Source organism: Petaurus breviceps, unplaced genomic scaffold (assembly GCF_028583685.1).
Source record: "Petaurus breviceps papuanus isolate PSGF00001 unplaced genomic scaffold, PetGlider_PUasm1.0 90683, whole genome shotgun sequence".
NCBI lineage: Eukaryota > Metazoa > Chordata > Mammalia > Diprotodontia > Petauridae > Petaurus > Petaurus breviceps.
The window spans coordinates 6,062,580-6,086,168 of NW_027187308.1; the positions used below are offsets into that span (position 1 = coordinate 6,062,580).

Here is a 23,589-nt window from a genome sequence, read left to right on the forward strand (position 1 = left end):
AAAACAAAACAAAAACCAAAAAAATGATGCTGACATGTGTATCATTTTGTAATCTTAGCAAAACCTCAGTATCTTTTTCTGTAACAATTTTTTCTTTTGAGTCCAAGACTATAATTTCATTCATGTGGTGAACTCCTAGTGTGAAAATTTGTTCTTCCAATACACATGGGTGGTTGCCTAAAACTTATATTCTTTTTAAAAAAAAAAATTTTTTTTTTTTTGAAACTTACATTCTTGAAGAGTTTTCTTGGACCATGACAGATTAAGCATTTTTCCTTTAGTCATACAGCTAACGTGTGAGAAGCAAGATCAGATGTTTCTGACTCCTGCTATTCCATACTTCCTCTCACACTCATGACATATAGCAAGTTATTCCTGAAATGTTATTTGTCTGTCTTGTTTTTCCTTCTTAGGAACTTCTAAGGGAACTTAGAAAGTTCTAAATGAACTTTTCTGCATTTTTCTATCTTATTATCCAGGTATAATGAGTACTCTCTTGAGTGTCATAATAGTGCATTTCTCTATTCTTTTTTTCTTAATTCTGTCATATATTGTTTGTTTTGTTTTCCAGTGGATAAAGGGGGTAGGAAATAAAGGCAGCAGCTCTTTTTTGCATAAGAGTAAAAAGGATTTCCATGGGTGTGCTGTCACTTCTAGGCCATCTCCAAACAGGTAAGTTGCATGTGTGTGTGAACAAACAATATATTTTTTTAACTAGATATAAATATCCAAGTTAGTACTTTGATTTTGTATATTCTTTAATTTAAAAATCTTGAAACTTTAATCTTTTAATTATTTTGAAACTTTTAAAGTCAGGTGAAATGTACCTGCTATTTTTCTTATTTGGAAATACTTAGAATTATATCAGTTTTTCAAGTATTATACAACTATAGAGAAAAGACAAAAAACTATCTCTACCTCATCTAGCATATGGTTTGAATGATATTATTTATTAAACCATTGATGCTGGGTAATACTTACAAAATAACATGGATAAATCAAGTTGCTATCACTGTTTGGGCCTTGTAAATTTCTTGAGGATTTGGCATTGTTACAACACTAAATGTGTATTTAAAAGTAGAGACTAAAGAGCTAGTAGACTTGTATCTTTTGGTCTAGTATACCTAAATAATAACAGAAAAAGAAATCTAATTGTAAATTAATGAATGTAAATAGTAATCTTTTCTTTTCTCCCTTAATACAAATTTGCTGCTTTCCAGACACATTTTCTTTGCTGAAAGGGAAATTAGCATGTATTAAAGATATTAGTCAGTCAATAAACATTTATTAAGACCCTGCTATGTGCCAGGCACTGTGCTTAGTATTGGCTATATAAAGAAAGGAGGTCACAATTTAATGGAGGAGACAATATGCAAATAAATGTGTAAAAATAAGCTATCTACAGAAAAAATTGGAAATAAGCAACAGAAGGAAGGCATTAGAATTAAGGAGACTGGGAAAGTTTTCTTGTAGAAGAAATTTTAGCTGGAACTTCAGGCAAGCAAGGAAATAGAAATGAGGAGGGAAAGCATTCCAGGCATGGGGGATGTCAGTGAAAAGGAGATGTCACATTTTATACAAGGACCAACCAGGAGGCATTTAATTGACTCTTTCCCAGATGTAATTGAATAATTAGAAAATTATTATAATATAGAAGATATGATTATATGTATAACTATAATATATACAATTATAATGAATAATAATCAGAATAATTGAAAGAACACACGAAAAACCACATTCTAGAGAAACAGTAGGCAGTTGTTCAAAACATTTTATGTTAGGAATAAATTCTTACACATTTGCCTATTCCTGATATTTGGGAGAACCTATATGTGTTTCACAAATGGATGTATTCTCCCTTATTGAGTACTTCCTATTTTCTTAGCATGTAACACGTTTTAATAATATTTTGCATTTAATGTAATTTAATAAAGATTTACAATATAATGTTCAAACTATATTCTCAGAGTCATAGAATCTCATAGTTGGAAAGGATTTCCTTTATAACATACTGAGGTATGATTGTGCAACATCTGCTTTAAGGCCTCCAGTGACAGGAAAATCTTTTAAAAGTCTTTTGAAGAACTCTAATTTTAATTTAAAAAACATTTTTTTTTTTTTTTTAAGGAAGGGCACCTATGTGGTACAGAGGATAGAGCTCTGGGCCTAGAGTCAGGAAGATTCATCTTCCTGAGTTCAAATCCATTATCAAACTCTTACTAGCTCTGTGACCCTGGGCAAGTCACTTAGCTTTCTTTGCCTCAGTTTCCTCCTCTGTAAAATGAGCTGGAGAAGGAAATGGCAAACCACTCCAGTATCTTTGCCAAGAAAATCACAAATAGGGTCATGAAGAATTGGATATGACTAAAAATGACTAAACAACAATGACAAGTTTTAAGAAGTATTCCCTTATAGCAAGCTGTAATCAGCCTCTCTGTAACTTCCATCTGTTGGTCATAATACTGCCCTCTGAAGCCAAATGAATTAATAAATCAGCAAGGATTTGTTAAACCCCTGCTATGTTTGAGCATTGGAAATGCAAGTACAAAGAATCAAACAATCTCTTTTTGCTAGAGTTTTCCCTTCTTCCCTGCCCTTTTCCTTTCCCTTTACTGAACTCTTTTGAATGTAGTGATTGTTGTCACATTCTTTCTTCAACCTTCCCTTGGCCAAACATACCCCATTCTTTAATCTGACCTTATATGACATACTTTTGAGTCACTTACCATCCTGGGCCATTTCTCTGGGTGTACTGAAGCTTGCTAAAATGTGATAGCCAGAACAGAAGACAGTCTTCCAGATGTAGCCTAATCAGATCTTCCTTATTCTAAACAATACGATTCTGTTCATGCAGCCATGTTAGCTTCTTTGGGCTATTTTGGACTCAGTTAGCTTTCAGGCCTCTGCAACAATGAGATCTTTTTCTTTATGAACTATTACCTAACCTTGTTTCCTTGGTCATGTACTTGTTTAGTTGACTTAAGACTGTCTAACGCAATGATTTAAAGGTTATTAAAAAAAATTTAAATGATGTCAGACTTATTTCAATTACATATGAACCTGTGAGCATGCAAAGCTTTTTAGTGATTTCATATTTGCTAATAATAATAAGATTGCTCAAAATTCTGTTTTTTTTAAAGAAACTTTTGTTAATAAGTCAGATAGCTTCTAATAAGTGGTAGCATGGGTCTAAAAGTTATAAGATTATAGTTTGTCAATAATTTGGCTAGTTCTGTTACTGGTTCAATCATTGTTTTTAGATCAAGCATTTTTTTCATCACCAGACCACAGAAATCAGGCTTTTAAGATGGGCATTTTAAACTGGTATAAGAATGTTTTGAAAGTTAATTCGTTGTCCTTTTATCATAAGCAAACATTTCATAGGATTTAGAGATAGAAGGGACATTTAATTTAATGCTTACCTTCACTCCTCCCTATCCCGTTTTATAGATGAGAAACCTTGGCCAAACAAAGCTTTGTGCTTGACCAGTTCCTCTGATCCCAAATCCACTGCTTTTCTCCTCACATCTTGCTATCTCTTTTTGAAGAGTATTTTGTATTTTATTTTTCCCCAGTTACATGTAAAAACAATTTTCAACATTCATTTTCAAAATTGAGTTTCAAATTCTCCTCCCCACTTCCCACCTCTCTCATTGAGAAAGCAAGCAGTTTGATATAGGTTATGTATGTGTAATCATTCAAAACATTGCCATATTAGTCATGTTATAAAAGAAAACATAGACCAAAATAAAACCCCAAGAAAAGTAAAGAAAGTTTAAAAAGTATGCTTCGATCTGTATGCAAACTCCATCAGTTCTTTCTCTGGGGATGGATAACATTTTTCATCTTAAGTCCTTCAGAGTTATCTTGGATCATTGTGTTGCTGAGAATAGCTAAATCTTTCACAGTTGATCATCTTACAATATTGCTGTTACTGTGTACAGTATTCTCCTGGTTCTACTCATTTCACTTTGCATCAGTTCATGTATGTCTTTCCAGGTTTTTCTGAACATCTAGCTTATCACTTCTTATAGCATAATAGTATTACATCACAACCATATGCCACAATTTGTTTAGCCATTCCCCAATTGATGGGCTAATTCTTTGCAGAATTAGAAACTATTAAGAATTAGAACTAGAAAAGAGCTGCTATAAATATTTTTGTAAACATAGGTCCTTTTCCTTTTTTTTTTTTAAATCTATTTTTGTATACAGACCTAGTAGTGGTATTGCTAGGTCAAAAGGGTGTGCATGGTTTTGTAGTTCTCTGGGCATATGCTCTGCATGATGGATGAATCAGTTCACAACTCCACCAACAGTGCATTAGTGTCCCAATTTTCCCACATCTCCTCTACCATTTGTAATTTTCCTTTTCTGTCCTATTAGCCAATCTAATTGGTATGAGGTAGTACCTCAGAATTGTTTTAATTTGCATTTCTCCAATCCATAGTGATTTAGATTTTCATATGGCTATAGTTTTGATTACTTCATCTGAAAATTGACTTCATATTTTTTTATCATTTATCAATTGGGGAATGGCTTTTATTTTTATAAATTTGACTCATTTCTCTATATATTTGAGAGATGAGGCCTTTATCAGAGAAATTTGCTTTAGAAATCTTCTCACAGTTATGATTGCTGTGTTTCCCTCCATCATATTTCCCACCTGTTTATTCTATTCTTTCTCTCCTTTCATCCTGTCCCTCCTCAAAAGTTTTTTGCTTCTGACTAACACTTCCCCCAATCTACCCTCTCTTCTATGAGCACCTTCCTTTTTCTTTTATTTCCTTACCTTCCTGCTTTCCTGTAGGGTAAGATAGATTTCTATACCCAATTGAGTGTGCATGTTATTCCCTCTTTGATCCAGTTCTGATAAGAGTAAAGTTCACATGCACCCTGCCCCCCCCATCTCCCTCCATCTTCCTCTCTACTGTAAAAACTTTCTTGCCTCTTTTAATGTGAGGTAATTTACTCCATCCTATCTCCCCCTTTCCCTTTATCCTCTTTCTCACCTCTTAATTTTATTTTTTAGATATCATTCCATCATATTGAACTCACACCTGTGCACTCTTGTGTATATTTATTCCTTCTACCTTCCCTAATAATGAGAAAGTTCTTGTGAATTACAAGTATCATCTTCTTATGTAGGAATATAGTTTAACCTTATCAAGTCCCGTATGATTTCCTTTTCCTGTTTACATTTTTTTGTTGTTGTTTCTTTTGAGTTTTGTATTTGAATGTCAAATTTTCTGTTCAGCTCTGGTCTTTTCATCAAAAATGTTTGAAAGTCCTCTTAGCCCTCTGGAATATCATATTCCAAGCCCTCTGATCCTTTAATATAGAAGCTGTGTGATCTTAACTGTGGTTCCATGATATTTGAATTATTTCTTTCTGGCTGCTTGCAATATTTTCTCCTTGACCTAGGAGCTCTGGAATTTGGCCATTCCTGAGAGTTTTCATTTTGGGATCTCTTTCAGGAGGTGATTGGTAGATTTTTTCAATTTCTATCTTGCCCTCTAGCTCTAGAATATCATGGCAATTTTCCTTGATAATTTCTTGAAAGATGATGCTTAAGCTTTTTCTTTGATTATGGTTTTCAGGTGGTCCAATAATTTTTAAATTGTTTCTCCTGGATCTTTTTTTCCAGGGAAGTTGTTTTTCCAATGAGATATTTTACATTGTCTTCTATCTTTTTCATTCTTTTGGTTTTATTATTTCTTAATATCTCATATTTTAATATATCATTAGCTTCCAGTTACTCAATTCTAATTTTTAGAGAATCATTTTCTCCAATGAGCTTTTATACCTCCTTTTTCATTTGGCCTGTTCTGCTTTTCAAGGCATTCTCCTCATTGGATTTCTATACCTTTTTTTTTTTTTTTTTTTTTACCATTTGGTGTATTCTGGTTTTTTTGGGTTTTTCTTTTTCTTTTCTTTAAGGTTTGTTTTCTTCAGTATTTTTTTGATTCTCCTTTACCAAGTTGTTGACTCTTTTTTTCATGATTTTCTTGCATTACTCTCATTTCTCTTCCCAATTTTTCCTCTGTCTCTCTCATTTGATATATTTTTTAAAGCAATTGGAGTTAAGTAACTTGCTCAAGGTTACATGGCCAGTTATTTCTGGGTGTGGTGCTAAGTATCAGAGCCCAGATTTGATCCCAGGTCATCCTGACTCTGGGGCTGGTGCTTTTGCTCACTGTGACACCTGCCTGCCCCTAAGCAATTGGGCTTAAGTAACTTGCTCACAGCCAGGTGTTTCTGGGTGGGTGCTAAGTGTCTGAGCCCGGATTCGATCCCAGGTCATCCCGACTCTGGGGCCGGTGCTCTTACTCACTGTGCTACCTGGCTGCCCTCCCATTTGATTTTTAAAATCATTTAGGAGCCCTTCCATGACCTGAGGTCAATTCATATTTTTCTTGAGGCTTTGGATATAGAAGTTTTGACTTTGTTGTCTTCTTTTGAGTGTGTATTTTTATCTTCCTTGTCACCATAGTAACTTTCTATAGTGAGAATTTTTTTTCTGTTTGCTTATTTTTCCAGCCTGTTTCTTGATTTTTAATTCTTTGCTAAGTGGGGCTTTGCTTCCAGGGTAGAGGGTGTTCTGTCCAAGCTTCAGAGATTGTGTGCAGCTGTTTTCAGAGATACTTCTTTTTTTTTCCTTTCTTTTATTTATTTATTTTTTTAAATAAATGCTTTATTAACTTCTGATTTACATCATTCGTTTCCGCCAGATTTTGAGTTACAAATTTTCTCCCCGTTTTTCCCCTACCCACTGCCCCAAAATAGCAGTCTCACATGATATCCCCTCCTCCAATCTGCTCTCTCCCGTATCTTCTCCCATACCCCCTTCGACTTTTCCAGTGGATCTCTATGCTTCAGTGCCTGTATATCTTATTTCCCAATTACATGTAAGATGGTATTAATAATAGTATATATAAATATAAATATATATATACATACATACACACACACATATATATATATATACATATATATTTGAATATTTGATTTTAAAACTTTCAATTCCAGATTCATTCCCTTACTTCCTTGTCATCCACCCTTACTGGGAAGATACACAGTTCAGTATAGGTTGTACATGTGTGGCTAATGCAAAACAATAACGTAGTAGATATATTGTAAAAGACTGACTATATTTCCTTCCCTCCTATCCCACCTCCCACTTGTTCTATTCTCTACTTTGATCCCATCTATTTTCAAAAGTGAGTGCTTCCAACTTCCCTCCCCCCCAGCCTACCCTCCCTTCTATCATCCCCCCTCTAATCCCCTTCCCCCCCTATTCTCCTGGAGGGTAAGATACCCTATTTAGTGTGTATTTCACTCCCACCTCAAGCCAAATTCAATGGGAATAAGGTTGACTCATTCCCTTTTGCCTTCCTAGTCTTCCCCTCCATTGTAACCATTTTTCCTTGCCTCTTCTGTATGAGATAGTTTACCCCAATCTGTCTCTCCCCATCTCCTCTCATTATATTCCTCTCACCTCTTAATTTCACCTTTTAAGTATAATTCCTTCCTGTTAAATTGGTCCTGTGCCCTCTATCTATGTATACCTGTAAACATATATACATACATTCACATATATATTCATATGCCCATATACCCTCATATATAGACAAATATATATATATATATATGTGTGTATATATATATATATATATATATATATATAATATTTCTAATCCCTTCAACTACTGAGAAAAGTTTCATCAGTTACAATTATTGTTTTTCCATGTAGGAATGTTAATAGTTCAACTCTGATAAGTTCCTTATGATGATTTCTTTTCCCTGTTTACCTTCTCATGCTTCTCTTGCTTCTTGTATCTGAATGTCAAATTTTCTATTCAACTCTGGTTTTTTCAGCAAGAATACTTGAAAGTCCTCTATTGCACTGAATGACCACATTTTCTCCTGAAACATGATACTCAGTTTTGCTGGGTAGGTGATTCTTGGTTTTAATCCCAGCTCCTTTGACCTCTGGAATATCATATTCTAAGCCCTTCGATCCCTCAGTGTAGAAGCTGTCAGATCCTGGGTTATCCTGATTGTGTTTCCACAATGTTCAAATTGTTTCTTCCTGGCTGCTTGTAATATTCTCTCCTTAATCTGGGAATTCCAGAACCTGGCTATAATATTGCTAGGAGTTTTCTTTTTGGGATATTTTTCAGGAGGTGATCGCTGGATTCTTTCAACTTCTATTTTGCTCTCTGGTACTAAAACATCAGGGCAGTTTTCTTTGAGAACTTCCTGGAGGATGATTTCTAGGTTCTTGCTTTGGTAATGGCTTTCAGGCAGTCCAATAATTTTTAAATTATCTCTTCTGGATCTATTTTCCAGGTCAGTGGTTTTTCCCATGAGATACTTCACATTGCCTTCTATTCTTTTATTTGTTTGGATTGGTTTAACAGCATCTTGATTTCTCATAAAGTCATTAGCTTCCATTTGCTCCAATCTAATTCTGAAGCAATGGTTCTCCTCATTGAGCTTTTGAGATTCTTTTTCCATCTGCCAAATTCGGATTTTTAAGGCATTCTTCTCCTCATTGCCTTTTTGGGCCTCCTTTGCCATTTGAGTCAGTCTGTTTTTTAAGGTATTATTTTCCTCAGTCAGGCTGTTGACTCTCATTTCATAATTTTCTTGCATTGTTCTCATTTCTCTTCCCAATTTTTCCTCCACTTCTCTTATTTGGTTTTCAAAATCTTTCTTAAGTTCCTCTATGGCTTGTAAATAGCTTGTATTTTCCTTTGAAGCTTTTGGTGCAGGAGTTCTGACTTCTCTGTTTTCATCCTGTTCCATGCTTTGCTCCTTTTTATCCCCAAAATAGGAGTGTAATGTTGGAATCTTCTGTCTGCTTTGTTTCCTCTGCCTGCTCATTTTGCCACTCAATTACTTGACTTTTGGGCTTTTTGCCACAGTAGGACTGCCACCAGAGAGGAGAGCTTTTGTCCCAAACACTGGGGTTTTCTCAGCTGCTGGAGGTATTAGATGGGTGCCCTCTCTGAGGTCTCCACACGCTCTGGCAAGCTGGACACATACCCCAGAACCTCCACCCTTGACTGCAATCCAGATCCAAGCAGGTTAAGCAAGAGTGATTACCCCTCAGACTGGTGCTTGGTCCCCCTACACTGTAGGCCAAGAGCTGAAGCCTCCACGTGGCGCTGGCTGTCTGTGCCAGTGTTTCAGCGGCTTTTCGCCCTGGGGGTAAAAGCCATGCACTCCCACTTACTGGGTCCCAAAGTCCAGACTGTACTGACCTCTCACTTTGTCCTTTGTGTCTATGTGTTGATAAATCTGGAAAAGGCCACAGCTGCTGCTGGTCTGGAGTCCCTCCTGCTGCGGGCTGGTGAGGCCCGCCCTGGGGCTAAAGCCTCCAGCGGGCTTGGGGCTGGGCTCCGCTCCCAGAGTGCTTCGCTGGATTCCTGAAGGTCTGCTGGGCTGTCCTTAGTGGGAGGTTAGCTCCTCTGTGTCATTTTGTGGGTTCTGCAGCTCCAAAGTTTGTTTAGAGTCCTCTTTTTACATGGTTTGGGGAGGGTGGAAGCAGGAGCTGCGGGAAGGTCATGCTTCTACTCCACCATCTTCCAGAGATACTTCTAGGGACCTGCAAATTTTCAGTTCTTCTAAGGTAGTAAGATCTAAGGAGAGGTGTGCTTATTATTCTCTTGCCCTGTGCTTAGGTTGGTGAGCAACCCTAAGCACCCTATTTTACCCTGACATTGTTATGACGGTAGCTGCCTCACTGTGGCTGCAAGCTCTGGTGTGCTAGTGCTCCTTCTCACCCTGGGACTGCCACCCAGGATTGTGACCCAGCAAAGAGACCCCTGTAATCACCTTCTTATTTGTTCGACCCCTTACCATCTGTGGGCTGAGCGCTCTGGAAGTAGCTGCTGCTGCTGATTCAGTTGCTGCCCCTATGCCTGCTCCTCGTTTGCCAGGTAGGTCTTTGCTGGTGGGGGCCTGTGTTGGACTGTGCTCTACTCTTACCCTGATGTGACAGACCTTTCCTGCTGACCTTCTAAGTTGTTCTGAGGGGATAATTAGTTTTACCCCATCCTTTTGTGGGTTCTGCTGCTCCAGAATTTATTTTAGGGCATTATTTAAAGGTGTTTGGAGAGGGTTGGGGGAGAGCTCAGGTGAGTCCCTGCCACTATCTTGGCTCCATTGCCATACCTTGCTATCTTAATAAAGAAAACATTAAGTAATAATGCCATTTCTATTAGTTAATGAGTTTCCACTTTACCCTCACAAACTCTGTAAAAGGAGATAGGAAATTTATTTGTTCAACATCACATAGTAACAGGCAGAATTAGAACTAGAATTCATGCCTTCTGATTCCTTGTTTAGTTCTATTCCCACTATACCTCTCTGCCATTCTTTTTTTATTAGACACCTTTCCTTTACTTATATTATTTTTTAAAATTAAGTTTTATTTTAAGGAAGATCCACCTTATCTCTCCATCTCTACTGAAAAACCAAAATGAACTGTTGCATTGGCCATGACCAAAAAAAAATATATCTTAGTCTTCATTTAGTCACCTAGTTATCACTAGCTATCAGGAGATGGGTACCATCTTTTAGCATGAATCCTTTGGAATTGTGAATTCCTAAGTCTTTCAAAGATATTTGTCTTTACAATATTGCTGTTATTATATAAATTGTTGTGGTTCTGTTCACTTCACTCTGCATTAGTTCATATAATTCTTCCTAGGTTTCTCAAACTTTCTCCTCCCATTCATCATTTCTTATATAGCACAATAGTATTCCTTCTTATTCATGTAACTTGTTCAGCCATTCTGTTGATAGGGACCCCCTAAGTTACTCATATTATTTTTATAATATATTTTTATTGATATCTTTTATTTTTATATCTCCTAGATTTCCAACCCTTCCTCTCTTCCCATTGCCAGAGAGCCATTCCTGTTAACAAAGAATTTAAAAAAAAAAAAAAGGAAAAAAAGGTCAACAAAACTGTTCAACACATTGATAAAAAACCTGACACATGAAATGTTCCATACCCACCCCATATTTTAAAAATAATCTTCATACTCTTCTTCCTTTTTATCTTGGCCCATGAAAGGTCCAAACTAGTACTTTTCTAGCATTAGGACTGGGGATAGATTGCTATCTTTATGGTTACATTGTATAGTCAGATCTGCAGACTAGGGTGGGGTCAGTCACTATTGGACTTTGACAAATCTAAGAAAAGTGCAGTGATATCTTGATCCCACCAGGAGGTTCCCTCTCTTACCCTCAGAGTATGGTAACCTCCACTCTTCTAGCTGTACTGTTTTTTCTTTATATAATACCATAGTATTTAAAGCTGGAAGAGACTTTAGAGATCTCAGTTCAACCCTATCATTTTTACAGAGGAGGAAACTGAGGCCTAAAAAGAAGAAATGCCAGGATTCATATATTGTGAGTCTTTCAGCCCAGGCCCAAATCCTAACCCATCTCCACCCCACCCTTTCTCCACTTTTCGGAAAGGATGGGCGTACCTGTCTCACTGTGGCTGCAAGCTCTGGTGTGCTCGTGTTCCTCCTTGTCTTGGAACTGCTACCCAGGATGGTACTGTGACCCAGAGCCAAGTATGGGCAAAGCAACAGAGTCTTGTCCCCAGTGTCAGTAAAGAGACCGCTGTAATCACTTTCTTACCAGTTGTTTTCTTAAAAATTTGAACTTTAACACCAAGAAAAGCATTTGCATCCACACAGCAGATCACAAAAAGATTTCAGTATGAATCTGTGAATCTCTTGCAAATACTACTTTTAAAAAAAGTACTCAGATACAGCATGTTATTTTCATAATTGTATTGCTTGTCTATGCTTTTCTGAACTTCCTTCTGTTCTTTTTTGTACATAAAAAAAAGTTACAGTGGGGGGTGGAGTCAAGATGGCGGAGTAGAAACAGGACCTCCATGCGGCTCCGGCTCCCACCACCTCCAATTCATGTAAAAGGGGACTCTAAACAAACTTTGGAGCTACAGAACCCACAAAATGACACAGAGAAGCTAACCTCCTGCTGAGGACAGCCCTGCAGGCATTGGCCAGCGCAGCGCTCTGGGAGCTGAGCCCAGCTCCATGGTGAGGTTTTAGCAGGACTGACCAACCACCGGCTGGAGGTACTCCAGATCACCAGCAGCTGTGGCCGTTTCCAGATTTATCAACACATAGATACGAAGGACAAAGTGAGAGGTCAGTGCAGTGTGGACTTTGAGACCTAGTACTTGGGAATGCATCGGCTTTTGCCCCCAGGGCAAGAAGCCACTGAGGGCTGCGGGGAAGCCCCTGTCACAGAGCAGCTTCAGCTCCTGGCCTACAGAGTGTAGCGGGACCAAGTGAGCAGTCTGAGGGGTAATTGTTCTTGCTTTAATCTGCTTGGATCTGAATTGCAGTCTAGGGTGGAGGTCCTGGGGTGTGTGACCAGCTTTCCAGAGCATGTGGAGGCTTCATAGAGGGTACCCAACTATTACCTCAGACAGCTGAGAAAACCCCAGCATTTGGAACGAAGCTCCCCTGTCTAGTGGCGGAGTCCTACTGTGGCAAAAATCCCAGGGGTCAAGTGACTGATTGGCAACATGACCAGGCAAAGGAAGCAAACCAAGCAGAGCAATTCAACATTAGACTTCTATTTTGGGGACAAAAAGGATTAAAGCATGGAACAGGAGGAAGACAGTGAAGTCAGAACTCCTGCACCAAAAGCTTCTAAGAGAAATACGAGTTGGTTACAGGCCATAGAGGATCTTAAGAAGCAGATAAGAAAAGTAGAGGAAAAATTGGGAGGAGAAATGAGAACAATGCAAGAAAATTATGAAATGAGAGTCAATAGCCTGACTGAGGAAAATACTACCTTAAAAAACAGACTAACTCATATGGCAAAAGAGGCTCAAAAAAGCAATGAGGAGAAGAATGCCTTAAAAAGCCGAATTTGGCAGATGGAAAAAGAATCTCAAAAGCTCACTGTGGAGAACCATTCCTTCAGAATTAGATTGGAACAAATGGAAGCTAATGACTTTATGAGAAATCAAGATGCTGTTAAACAGATCCAAACAAATGAAAGAATAGAAGGCAATGTGAAATATCTCATGGGAAAAACTATTGACCCGGAAAATAGATCCAGGAGAGATAATTTAAAAATTATTGGACTACCTGAAAACCATGATCAAAGTAAGAACCTAGAAATCATCCTCCAGGAAGTTCTCAAAGAAAAGTGCTCTGATTTTAGAACCAGAGAGCAAAATAGAGGTTGAAAGAACCCACCTATCACCTGCTAAAAAAGATCCCCAAAAGGAAACTCCTAGAAATATTATAGCCAGGTTCTGGAATTCCCAGATTAAGGAGAGAATATTACAAGCAGCCAGGAAGAAACAATTTGAATATTGTGGAAACACAATCAGGATAATTCAGGATCTGGCAGCTTCTACACTGAGGGATTGAAGGGCTTGGAATATGATATTCTGGAGGGCAAAGGAGATGGGATTAAAACCAAGATTCACCTACCCAGCAAAACTGAGTATCATGTTTCAGGGGAAATTTTGGTCATTCAGTGGAATAGAGGACTTTCAAGCATTCTTGCTAAAAAAACAAGAATTGAATAGAAAATTTGACATTCAGATACAAGAAGCAAGAGAAGCATGAGAAGGTAAACAGGGAAAAGAAATCATAAGGAACTTATCAAAGTTGAACTATTAACATTCCTACATGGAGAAATGATAATTGTAACTTATGAAACTTTTCTCAGTATGAAAATAGTTGAAGGGAATAGAAATATATATATATATATATATATACATATATATACACACATATATATGTCTATATTGGAGGATATATAGGCGTATGAATACATATGTGAATGTGTGTATATATGTTTACAGGTATACATAGATAGAGGGCACAAGACCAATTTAATAGGAAGGGATGATACTTACAAGGTGAAATCAAGAGGCGAGAGAGGAATATAATGAGAGGAGATGGGGAGAGACAGAATGGGGTAAACTATCTCATATAGAAGAGGCAAGGTAAAATGTTTACAATGGAGGGGAAGAATAGGAAGGCAAAAGGGAATCGATCAACCCTATTCTCATTGAATTTGGCTCGGGGAGGGAATGACATACACACTAAATAGGGTATCTCACCCTACAAGAGAGTGGGGGGAAGGGGATTAGAGGGGGGATGATGGAAGAGAGGGCAGTCTGGGGGCAAGGGAAGTTGGAAGCACCCACTTTTGAAAAGGTATGGGATCAAAGTAGAGAATAGAATAAGTGGGAGGTGGGATAGGAGGGAGGGAAATATAGTCAGTCTTTTACAATATATCTCCTATGGTAATGTTTTGCATTAGCTACACATGTACAACCTATACTGAATTTCTTATCTTCCCAGTAAGGGTGGGTGACAAAGGAGGAAGGGAATGAATCTGGAATTCAAAGTTTTAAAATCAAATGTTTAAAAATATGTATATTTTTTATAATAATATATAATAAATAATAAAATAAAATATAATAATAATATATATTATTATTAATACTATTTTACATGTAATTGGGAAATACAGGCACTGGGGCATAGAGATCCACCTGCCCTACTGGAAAAGTCGAAGAGGGTATGGGAGGAGATATGGGAGAGAGCAGATTGGAGGAGGGGATATCCTGTGGGACTGCTATTTTGGGGTGGTAGGCAGGGGAAAAAGAGGGAGAAAATTTGTAACTCAAAATGTGGTGGAAATGAATGATGTAAATCAGAAGTTAATAAAGCATTTGAAAAAATGAAAAAAAAGAGTTTGCAATAAACAAGGTTTTTCTTCAGTACAAAAAAAAAGTTACAGTGGTCCTCTTTTATTTGACTTCAGTATTGTTAACACTCACCTTCCAGGCCCCTCTCTATTAAAAAAATAACCTGAGAAAAAGAAAGAAAAAAAGAAAACAACTTATAACTTGTGTATCGTCAAGAAAAATTAATCTACACAATGACCTGTCAAAAAATATATGTTTCTTTATATACATTGAATTCATCCCTTCTCTGTCAGGAGGAGGGTAACATTTTTTCATCATCTATCCTCTGGAAACATTGTTGGTTATTGCTTTGGTCCGAGATCTTAATCTTTCAAAGTCATTTTTCTTTATAATATTGTTATCTGTGTAAAAATTGTTCTGGTTCAGCTCACCTCACTCTGCTTCTGTTCATACCACCTAGGATTTTCTGAAATATTCCCTTTGATTATTTCCTCTTGTTGTTCAGTTTTGTCTGACTCTTCACGACATCTTTTGGGATTTTCTTGGCAAAGATAATAGAGTGATTTGCCATTTTCTTCTCCAGCTCATTTTACAGATGAGGAAACTGAGGCAAACAGGGTTGAGTGACTTGCCCAGGGTTACACAGCTAGTAAGTATCAGAGGCTGGATTTGACCTCTTATCTTCTTTACTCCAGGCCTGGTGCTCTATCCAGTGCCCCTTTGTTATTTCTTAAGGTGCAATAATATTCCATTACATTAATATACCATAGTTTGTTTTTAACCATTCCTCATTCTTCAATTGATGGGCACCTTGTTAGATTTTTTTTCTTTTTTATCTTCTCTTAAGGACAGGAAGTTTGTTTTGCTTGTGACAATTCTTTCCTTAATATTCTCTTCTCTCTTTTACTCTACCAAACATGTTTTCCTCTAGAGTTTGACATATCTCTTCAACAAAATGATTGTGTGTGTCACTCTCCTTTGCTTGAGAGAAGAGATTCATCTGATGTCTACTTTTTCTATCCCTTTCTTCATATGTGTATACTATTTTTATGTATCCTAATTATGAGAAATAAAATATTCTACTCCCTTCTATCTCTTTTCTACATTAGTGTATTCTTTTTATACTCTTATTTCACCTCTTACAACTTTGAGAACAGAACTAGTTTATCTTCAGGTCTCTTGTTTTTCCTTTTTTAATTTCCTCAGTACCCTTTTTTGAAGGCATTAATATTCTGAAGGGATGCTTATTTCTTCTCCCCTATTAAAATATTAGCATTACATCATAATACAGTCCCTTCTAGTTGCTCAAATGAAATACCTTTTTTAGAGTCTAATCTTGTGTTTGCGTTTCACACTTCCTTCTTATTTCTGGTCATGAAACTTTTCAGTTCCATTAAAGGTTGATTTTTCCCTCTCTAGGGTTGTCCTCAGCCATGCTTTATAAATTATTCTTGGTTACAAACCTATATATTTTGACCTTTGGAATAACATATTTGTAGGACGAATAAGTAGATACTCAACATCTGAGAGACTGGGAGGTAAGAAGAGTAGGAGTCATTGAACATTTCAAATCTTCTAGGGGATTGTCTTTTTAGTTTAAAATTTGAGGCTCTCCTTAATTTGGCCAAAGGATTTTAGAGTTGTAGTCCAATTTCTCCATTTTACAGGTGAGAAAACTGAGACCCCGAAAGAGGTCATCCTGGCAGTAAATGGACGTCTCATGGCTCTAAGTCTAATACTGTTGTTGTTCTGTGCTGTCTTTTCAAGCAACCTTTTCAACTGTATATCCCATTGTTTTTGTAGACAAATTCTCTGATCCAGTCACTCCAGACTACTTAATACCTTTGCAATTATCTTATACTTCTCCACCTTTAATACTTCACTTTTCAACGCCCCCTACCACCAACTAGAATGCCCTCCTATACTTCTGTCAACCCAAATTCTGCTAGTCTCAACTCCAGCCCTACCTCTTCCACTGCTGTAGCCATAGTGATCTTTTTATCTCATATATAATAGTATACTTGGTTTTGTATTTTCTCTCTCCTTCCCTCTTTCCTTCTCTCCTCCCCCTGCCTTCTCCCCTTCCCTCTTCTCCTTACCTCTCCGGTTTCCCCCAAGCATTATATAGTTTTTATACCAATATTCTTTCTCCCTTCCCCCTCCCTATGCAGATAGAAGTTACATAATAAATATTTATTGATTGAACTTTGGAATTAGAGGTGACCAATTGTTTCAGTGTACTTTTAGATACCCAAAGAACTCAAAAAGCTTTTTAAAATTTGCCAAGTAAGGCAATAGTACTTCTAAGATAGTAACCTGACTTTCTGTCAAGCCTTCTTTATGCTAGACTCAGATATTATTTTCAGGAAAATGCTATGGCTTAGCCCAGGGGTGGGAGATTTGTGACCTTGAGACTGAGACCACAGGTTCCCCACCCTTAGGTTAGCTAGAATACCTGGGAATTAAAATGGGATAAAGTCACAGAATCAGACGTGAGTATGGTTAGTCAGTATAAAAATCTCTAGGTGAAGGCAGTATTGAGGAATTAGGTAGGAGGCAGTCTGAGATTCCTGAAGTTGGTATGGTAGAGTCCAAGAGAGAGGGCAGTCAGCAGTCTTAAGACCAAGGATAACTCTACATTAAGTTTTTAAACAACTGGGGATCTTTGTCCATCTGGCGTCTTTTACTACCAGATAATACAGCATTAGCCTTTGGCACTTCCCTCAGGTCAGAACAGTTCTTAAAAGGACCTGGAACAGTTGATATTTTCTGACTTTCTTGTAGAGGTTAGAAATTGGCTCTCAATCTGTGTGACTTCAGCATCCAAGTGTAAAGGAGAAAACCACCACCACAACAAAAACAAAAAGAAGAGAAGCTAAAGGAAACATTCAAGTATGAAAAGCCAACAGGCCATATTTCAAAACTCGTCAGAGAAGTTATTTTTATTCTCTGTAGCTCTGAGAGTGTGAGATCCCATTGAGGACAATCTGTATCCTGAGAATGCGACTGACTTCTTATGGGAACTTCTTTCCTCAGGCAGGGGATAAGGTATCTGGGAACCCCTAAGAGCTGGGGAAGGGTGAATTATTTTTTTTTCCCTTTCATTCTTTCCTTCTTTTCCTTTTCTGAGCCACTTTGACATTTTACTACAAAGTGTAAATATATTGCATGGTACAAAGCATTACTGGAGAAGAGGAAGGAAGGAAAGAAGTATGTGTTCTAGGCACTGTGCTAAGTATCAGAGGCATTCTGCTGATCTCCTACTTTATCTGTAGGGAGCAGGAATAATCTGACCTACTGCCTAATGAATCTTGGGAACAGCTTCCTTTAAGTGCCTCAGTAGTACTCTTCATTTCTTTCCTACCTTTATTTCCCAGTGACACTTTCTATAATATTTTTGCTAATTCTCTAATTAAGGTTCAGAACAGTTGAATGGGACAGTTTTTTTTCTCAGTAATGCTCTCTGCTGGGATCCAAATTCTCTTTATCCCAAATATTTTCTTTTTCTCCTACCTAGAGGTTCTTGTTCTTTGCTACATTGATGGTTTCTTCAGGCCTCTCCATCTCTAACACTCCATTCCTCACACCTTCCCCTCCATACTGCTTTCTGGAGTTTAAGAAAATAATTGAACTAATAATAAATTTAATTAAGTAATAAATGAACTATATGCATTCATATCACGGTGTCTGGATCTTGGGCTTTGATTATTTATATGTACAAAGGACATTTGTCAAAACTATACCTTCTGGTCTTAATATCTCTCTCAGTTTCTTATTGAACCAAGATGTAATTATAGAGTCCTTTCTACAACCAAAGTGCTTTTAATTGCATGGCATACAGGTAGGTTTTTTTTAACCCGACATACCTAATTTTGTTTATCTTGCTCACCAAGATTTTGTCATCAAACTATTTCTTGGATTCTGAGAGTCTCAAAGATAATACTGGAAGGAACGGTTAATTGGCTAATCACCTGAGCACCTATTTTCTTTCTCCTTTACAAGGCTGTAATGAAGGGTTGTCTGCAGTTTTCTTAATAGTGGGATATTCTGTGCTATATTGATGAGAACAGCTAAATATGATGTTTTACATCCAGAAATTTAGTGAACTTTAGTGAAATTTAGTGGCTTCTAAATTTGCTTATTTCTTGTTGTCTCACCTGTGAATAGAAGGGACTAAACCCTACAGAAATCCTTCAGTTCTTTCTCTAGAACAGGGATTTTTAATCTTTTATGTGTCCTGAACCTATTGTATAGGCTGGTGAAAGCTGTGGACCCCTTTCCAGAATAATGTTTTTAAATACATAAAACACATAGGATTATAAAGGAAACTAATTCTATTGAAATATACTTATAAAAATGTTTAAACAATAGGTTTATGGACCTTAACTTAAGAACTCCTGTCATAGAAACTCAGACTATAAACAGGTCATCAAGTTGGGCTCCTTAGAAGATTTGTATCAAGGTTTTTATTTGTGTTTTTTCTTAGTTCCAAAAAACTTGTATGTGCAAGATCGGTTTTGAATTTGTAGAAACTCAAGCTTTTCATCATTAAAGAGAAATTCAAAATTATATCCCTGAGAAAGTTTTTTTACTAATGAATATTGAAAATTAATGTGTTCAGTTGCTCTGTAGAATGTATCTACATATGCCTATAAATCCAGAATATAGCAAATATTCATGGCTTTAGGTAACAGGTACATTTAGTTTCAAAATCTCTCCTTTGGCAGCTCCCTTTTAGTTCATTATTACTAAAACATATCTATAGGCATATGAAGATTTTTTCTTTTGGTAAAGTGTTAAATGGAGAATTTTATTATCCATTTTGGACCTGGTGTCACAAAAAACAATATATGGACACAACACATGGACACAAAGTACATTCAAATAGAAGAGATGAAAACTCATGGAATATCAGTGGCTGAATGTCTAGAATATTAGGTTAGCACTTTTAGGAGTACCAGCATATTTTCCTTTACATATTTCATGTACACATCTGTATATATGTTTATATACATATACACACATATGCACACACATGTGCACATATAATTTACAGACAGAAAATGCAAGCAGGATCTACCAAGTTGGAAAGTATTTTGGTATGGTTGCAGTAATGGACTGTATATCTTTTATCTAAGGACAAGCATAGATAAGTTGTAGAGGCTCATTACCATGTTAACAGCAAGATGATGAAATTTTAGTTCACAGAATTTCTTGAGGCTCAGAAATACTGACATTAACAAAATCACAGATCCTTTTAGTATACAGTTTATTTTCTTGATGCTTAATCTACTTTCTTGTACAATGTAGTAAGGAGTCCCATAATATTTCAGGCCGCCTGACTGATAACTTCAGCTGCTCTGTGAAATGAAGAAAATGAATAGTAACCACTTCATCTGATCACCCATTAGAGGGTCAGAAGCTAACATGCTAGAGAGGACCCTAATCTGTTCCTAGTGATTTAGTTCTTAGTCCCTTTTGCTGACTTATCAAAACCATAAAGCACAGGTAGGACACAAATACACTCCACATTCATTGGGCATTTACTTTGACTTTTGAAAAGCGTGGAAAAAGGAAAGTGTGGTGATGACATTGCCAGTGTGTCTTCAGAAACTCAAGTGTATAAATAAGCAGTGTTTGTTTCTCCTTTGGTGCTTAAAGTTGCTTTAAATCTTTATCCTGTTGCCTCAAGGTCATTCTCAGTAGAGAACAACAAATAAATTGAACAGAAAAGCCAAACTCCAGGATTCCTGCAGATAGACTGAGTACAACAATATTTTACAAAAGTGTAAGCACATACTCAACCAAATTCTAAAATTCCACATTTCCAAGACCAACCCTCTTATTGAATACACTTTGAGGGTGCCTTCTAGGTACATTTAACAAATGCGTTTGGAAATTTTTCTTTTGAATAATTTCTTTTGAATAATAACTAGCACTTTAAGGTTTGCAAAGCACTTTACAAATATTTTCATTTTATCCTCACAACAACTCTGGGGGGTAAGTGCAATTATTATTCCCATTTCATAGATGAACAAACTGAAGCAGACAGAGGTTAAATGACTTGCCCAGGGTTGTCCAGCTAGTAAGTGCCTGAGGATGGATTTGGACTCAGGTTTCTCTTACCCCAGGTCCAGTGCTCTATCCACTCTTCTAACTGGCTGCCTTTTTGAACATTCCTGAACAAAGTAGACCAAATCATTAGGCACTAGTGTGTTGTTAATTTAAGGTCTGTTGATATTTCCAAATCACATGCCTCTATTTATTGTCAAGATCAGAATATATTATATAACCTTCTCTCCTTTGAGGAAAGCATCTGGAAGAACATTGACAAGATAATTTTCTGACATATGGTATGAAGACAAGGATTTTAAGAATAAATATGTTGGCATATTCATGTAGGAATATTGGTTGGGGACATCTGCTTATAACTTAATTCACCCAGGAGGGTGGAACAACAATAAGAAAAATGCTTTTCAAGAAAGTAATTCAAACTAACATTAATGTTTCAGTGGGTTTGAACATGCTGTGTCATCACATTTCTGCTCTCTCATAGTTGAAACTTTAAGTAGATTTTTACTTTAAATAATTCTTTCATAATGTGACATGATGAGAGGAAAGCCCAACTAAGTCACCTCTCATAGGAAAATATTGAAATTGAGGCAGCATCTATTTTTATTGGTTATTTTGAGACTGAAATTGGGACTTTTTAAGTCAACAGCAGGTTAATAGTAATCTAGACTGTCAGAAACAGAACAAGAAAAGCATTAGACCTGATTTAACCCACACCACATAGAAAAATTTCCTGTTAGAGAATAATATCTAGTAGTCAACTTTCTAGAACCACCAGGATAGCTAAATGACTGCTCAGATACACCATGACCAGATATTTCTCTCTCTTCAGGTGCCAAGCGAAGAAGGAAAGATTCTTCAGACCTTTCCATTCTTTTGGGAGATGATGTGAGGTTTCAGTGGAAACTTTATCAGATCCTCCACTGCCATCAGTAAGACTAAGTACCACTTTTGCAGAGGTTAGAACAGAACTCTTGGAATTGTTCCCTGTAAAGAGAAGCATGTTAGTTTCTTTTAAGATCTGCAGTAAAGGGAGAATCCGTAGGAAGATCTTTTCTTAAAGGAGCAAGAGGGCCATAATGGGAAAATCTGACATTTTTATGACAAATTGATCTATAGCCAACTCCCGCTGGAAAACTAAAAGTCTACCTAAACTTGAGATCCATCGACCTGCCATGTAGATTTATTTGTTGTTTCCTGAGTTTGTCTGGAAAGGAACTGTAACTTCTGGATAGATAAATTTCAGAAACTAACATCTTGAACACTGGGTCTTTGTTAGTCTCAGTATAAAGGGTAATGTCATATGCTTGTTAATGTAGAAACATGATTTTTTAATCTTTTCCCATCAACCTAATTTCCCTGCAATTCTGATATGAAAGTATGACTGATACACAGGATTGCTATGAAGTTTTGAGTTTCAGATGACCTAGATTAGGCAGTAGACTGGTTGATACAATGATTTTTATTCATTCAGGTATAATAAAAGATTTGTCTGGAAGGAACAGTGAGGAAATCACACCAATATTTGTAGGTTGTTTCTTGAATATTTACAAATGGGATGCCTCACAGGTTAAAATGATCAAAACTAGAAGATGGAAGAGCATATATAGAAGAAAGGGAAGGGCAATGCTACTTAATTTTTCCTTTTGGCAATATTGACTAATTGCTTGTATTTATCAGATATTTATAGAACATTTACTTTGTATAAGGCACCCTACTTAAGTGCTATATTTGAGCCTTCTGAAATTTTTTAAACGCTAGTTTAATTACCTCCCTTCACTTTAGCAGTTACCTTCCTGAATTATTTGTTCAGCCACCAGTACCTAATTCTTATAGCAATGCTCTGCCTACACCAGTCCCCTCGTATTTATAATACCTTGACCATGGCTTTCGTTGCATCTCATGAAATTATCACAGTCTTGGACAAAGGGTTAAAATACATTTGTATTATGCTGGACTAAATTATGATGATTAATAAAAATACTCCTGTACTAAAATCCTACTTTGATGCCTCAATGTGGTAGAGGTGACTCTGGGATTTTAAAGGCTATGGTAATGAAATATAAACTTTGTCAAGTCCTAGTAAGATGGAAAGACATCATATCTAGTGCCTTCCATGGCAAACTGTATTTATCTTTGTCTGAAGATCAGCCTAGCTAAATTTATAGGGACTTGTCATTCAGCAATAGGATGCTGATTTTTTAGTCACATCATTTCTTGAAGAACGTCAACCAAGTCATGAAGAGATTGTGAATCTTTCAGTGGAGGGAGCACCCATGATAATGAAATCATGAATATGTAGGACAAAGCAATACAAATACTGCTCATTTTAGTCTATGGTATAACTTGCCATTTAGAGAAGATAGGCAATTATGTGTCTGTGTTTTCATAAAACATTTCTAATTTTTTTGCATTTTAGTTCCAGATAAATCTTTTAAAAAAAAGCAAAGTCTAAATTTGGTTGGAGAAACAAATAACAAATATCATTTTCAATTGCACATCAATGAACTTAGATAATGAAGACATCTTCTTGCAACAAATAGTCTCAGAAGTTTCTTGTAGATGTTATCTTGAAAAGAGGAGATAGATTATATACACTTTTTCATTACTTCTTTCCTTTAGGCTTTGGCCATCTTGACCACCAATGCTTATTTTAGCATTCTACTAATGTCATGGAATTCATAATTTTTTTGGTTCAGACCTGTGCTTTTTTATCCTCTTAGGGAACTCACATTGAGGAAAATTGTCTCTCCTGATGCAGCCCTACAATTTAT

The 23,589-nt window shown here is 36.7% G+C and overlaps 1 protein-coding gene across 7 annotated transcripts in view; it reads left to right on the top strand.

Moving 5' to 3' along the window:
- Positions 1–23,589, top strand: part of SENP7 (SUMO specific peptidase 7) — a 213,577-nt gene that overhangs the window by 43,392 nt on the left and 146,596 nt on the right. For 5 of the 7 annotated variants that reach the window (XM_069065320.1, XM_069065322.1, XM_069065323.1 and 2 more), the window contains exon 4: positions 572–672. In XM_069065320.1, the coding sequence (XP_068921421.1) occupies positions 572–672 (101 nt within the window). Of the gene's footprint in view, positions 1–571; positions 673–21,647; positions 21,775–23,589 lie in introns of those variants that run through there. The other 2 variants (XM_069065321.1, XM_069065324.1) reach the window with 2 other exon arrangements.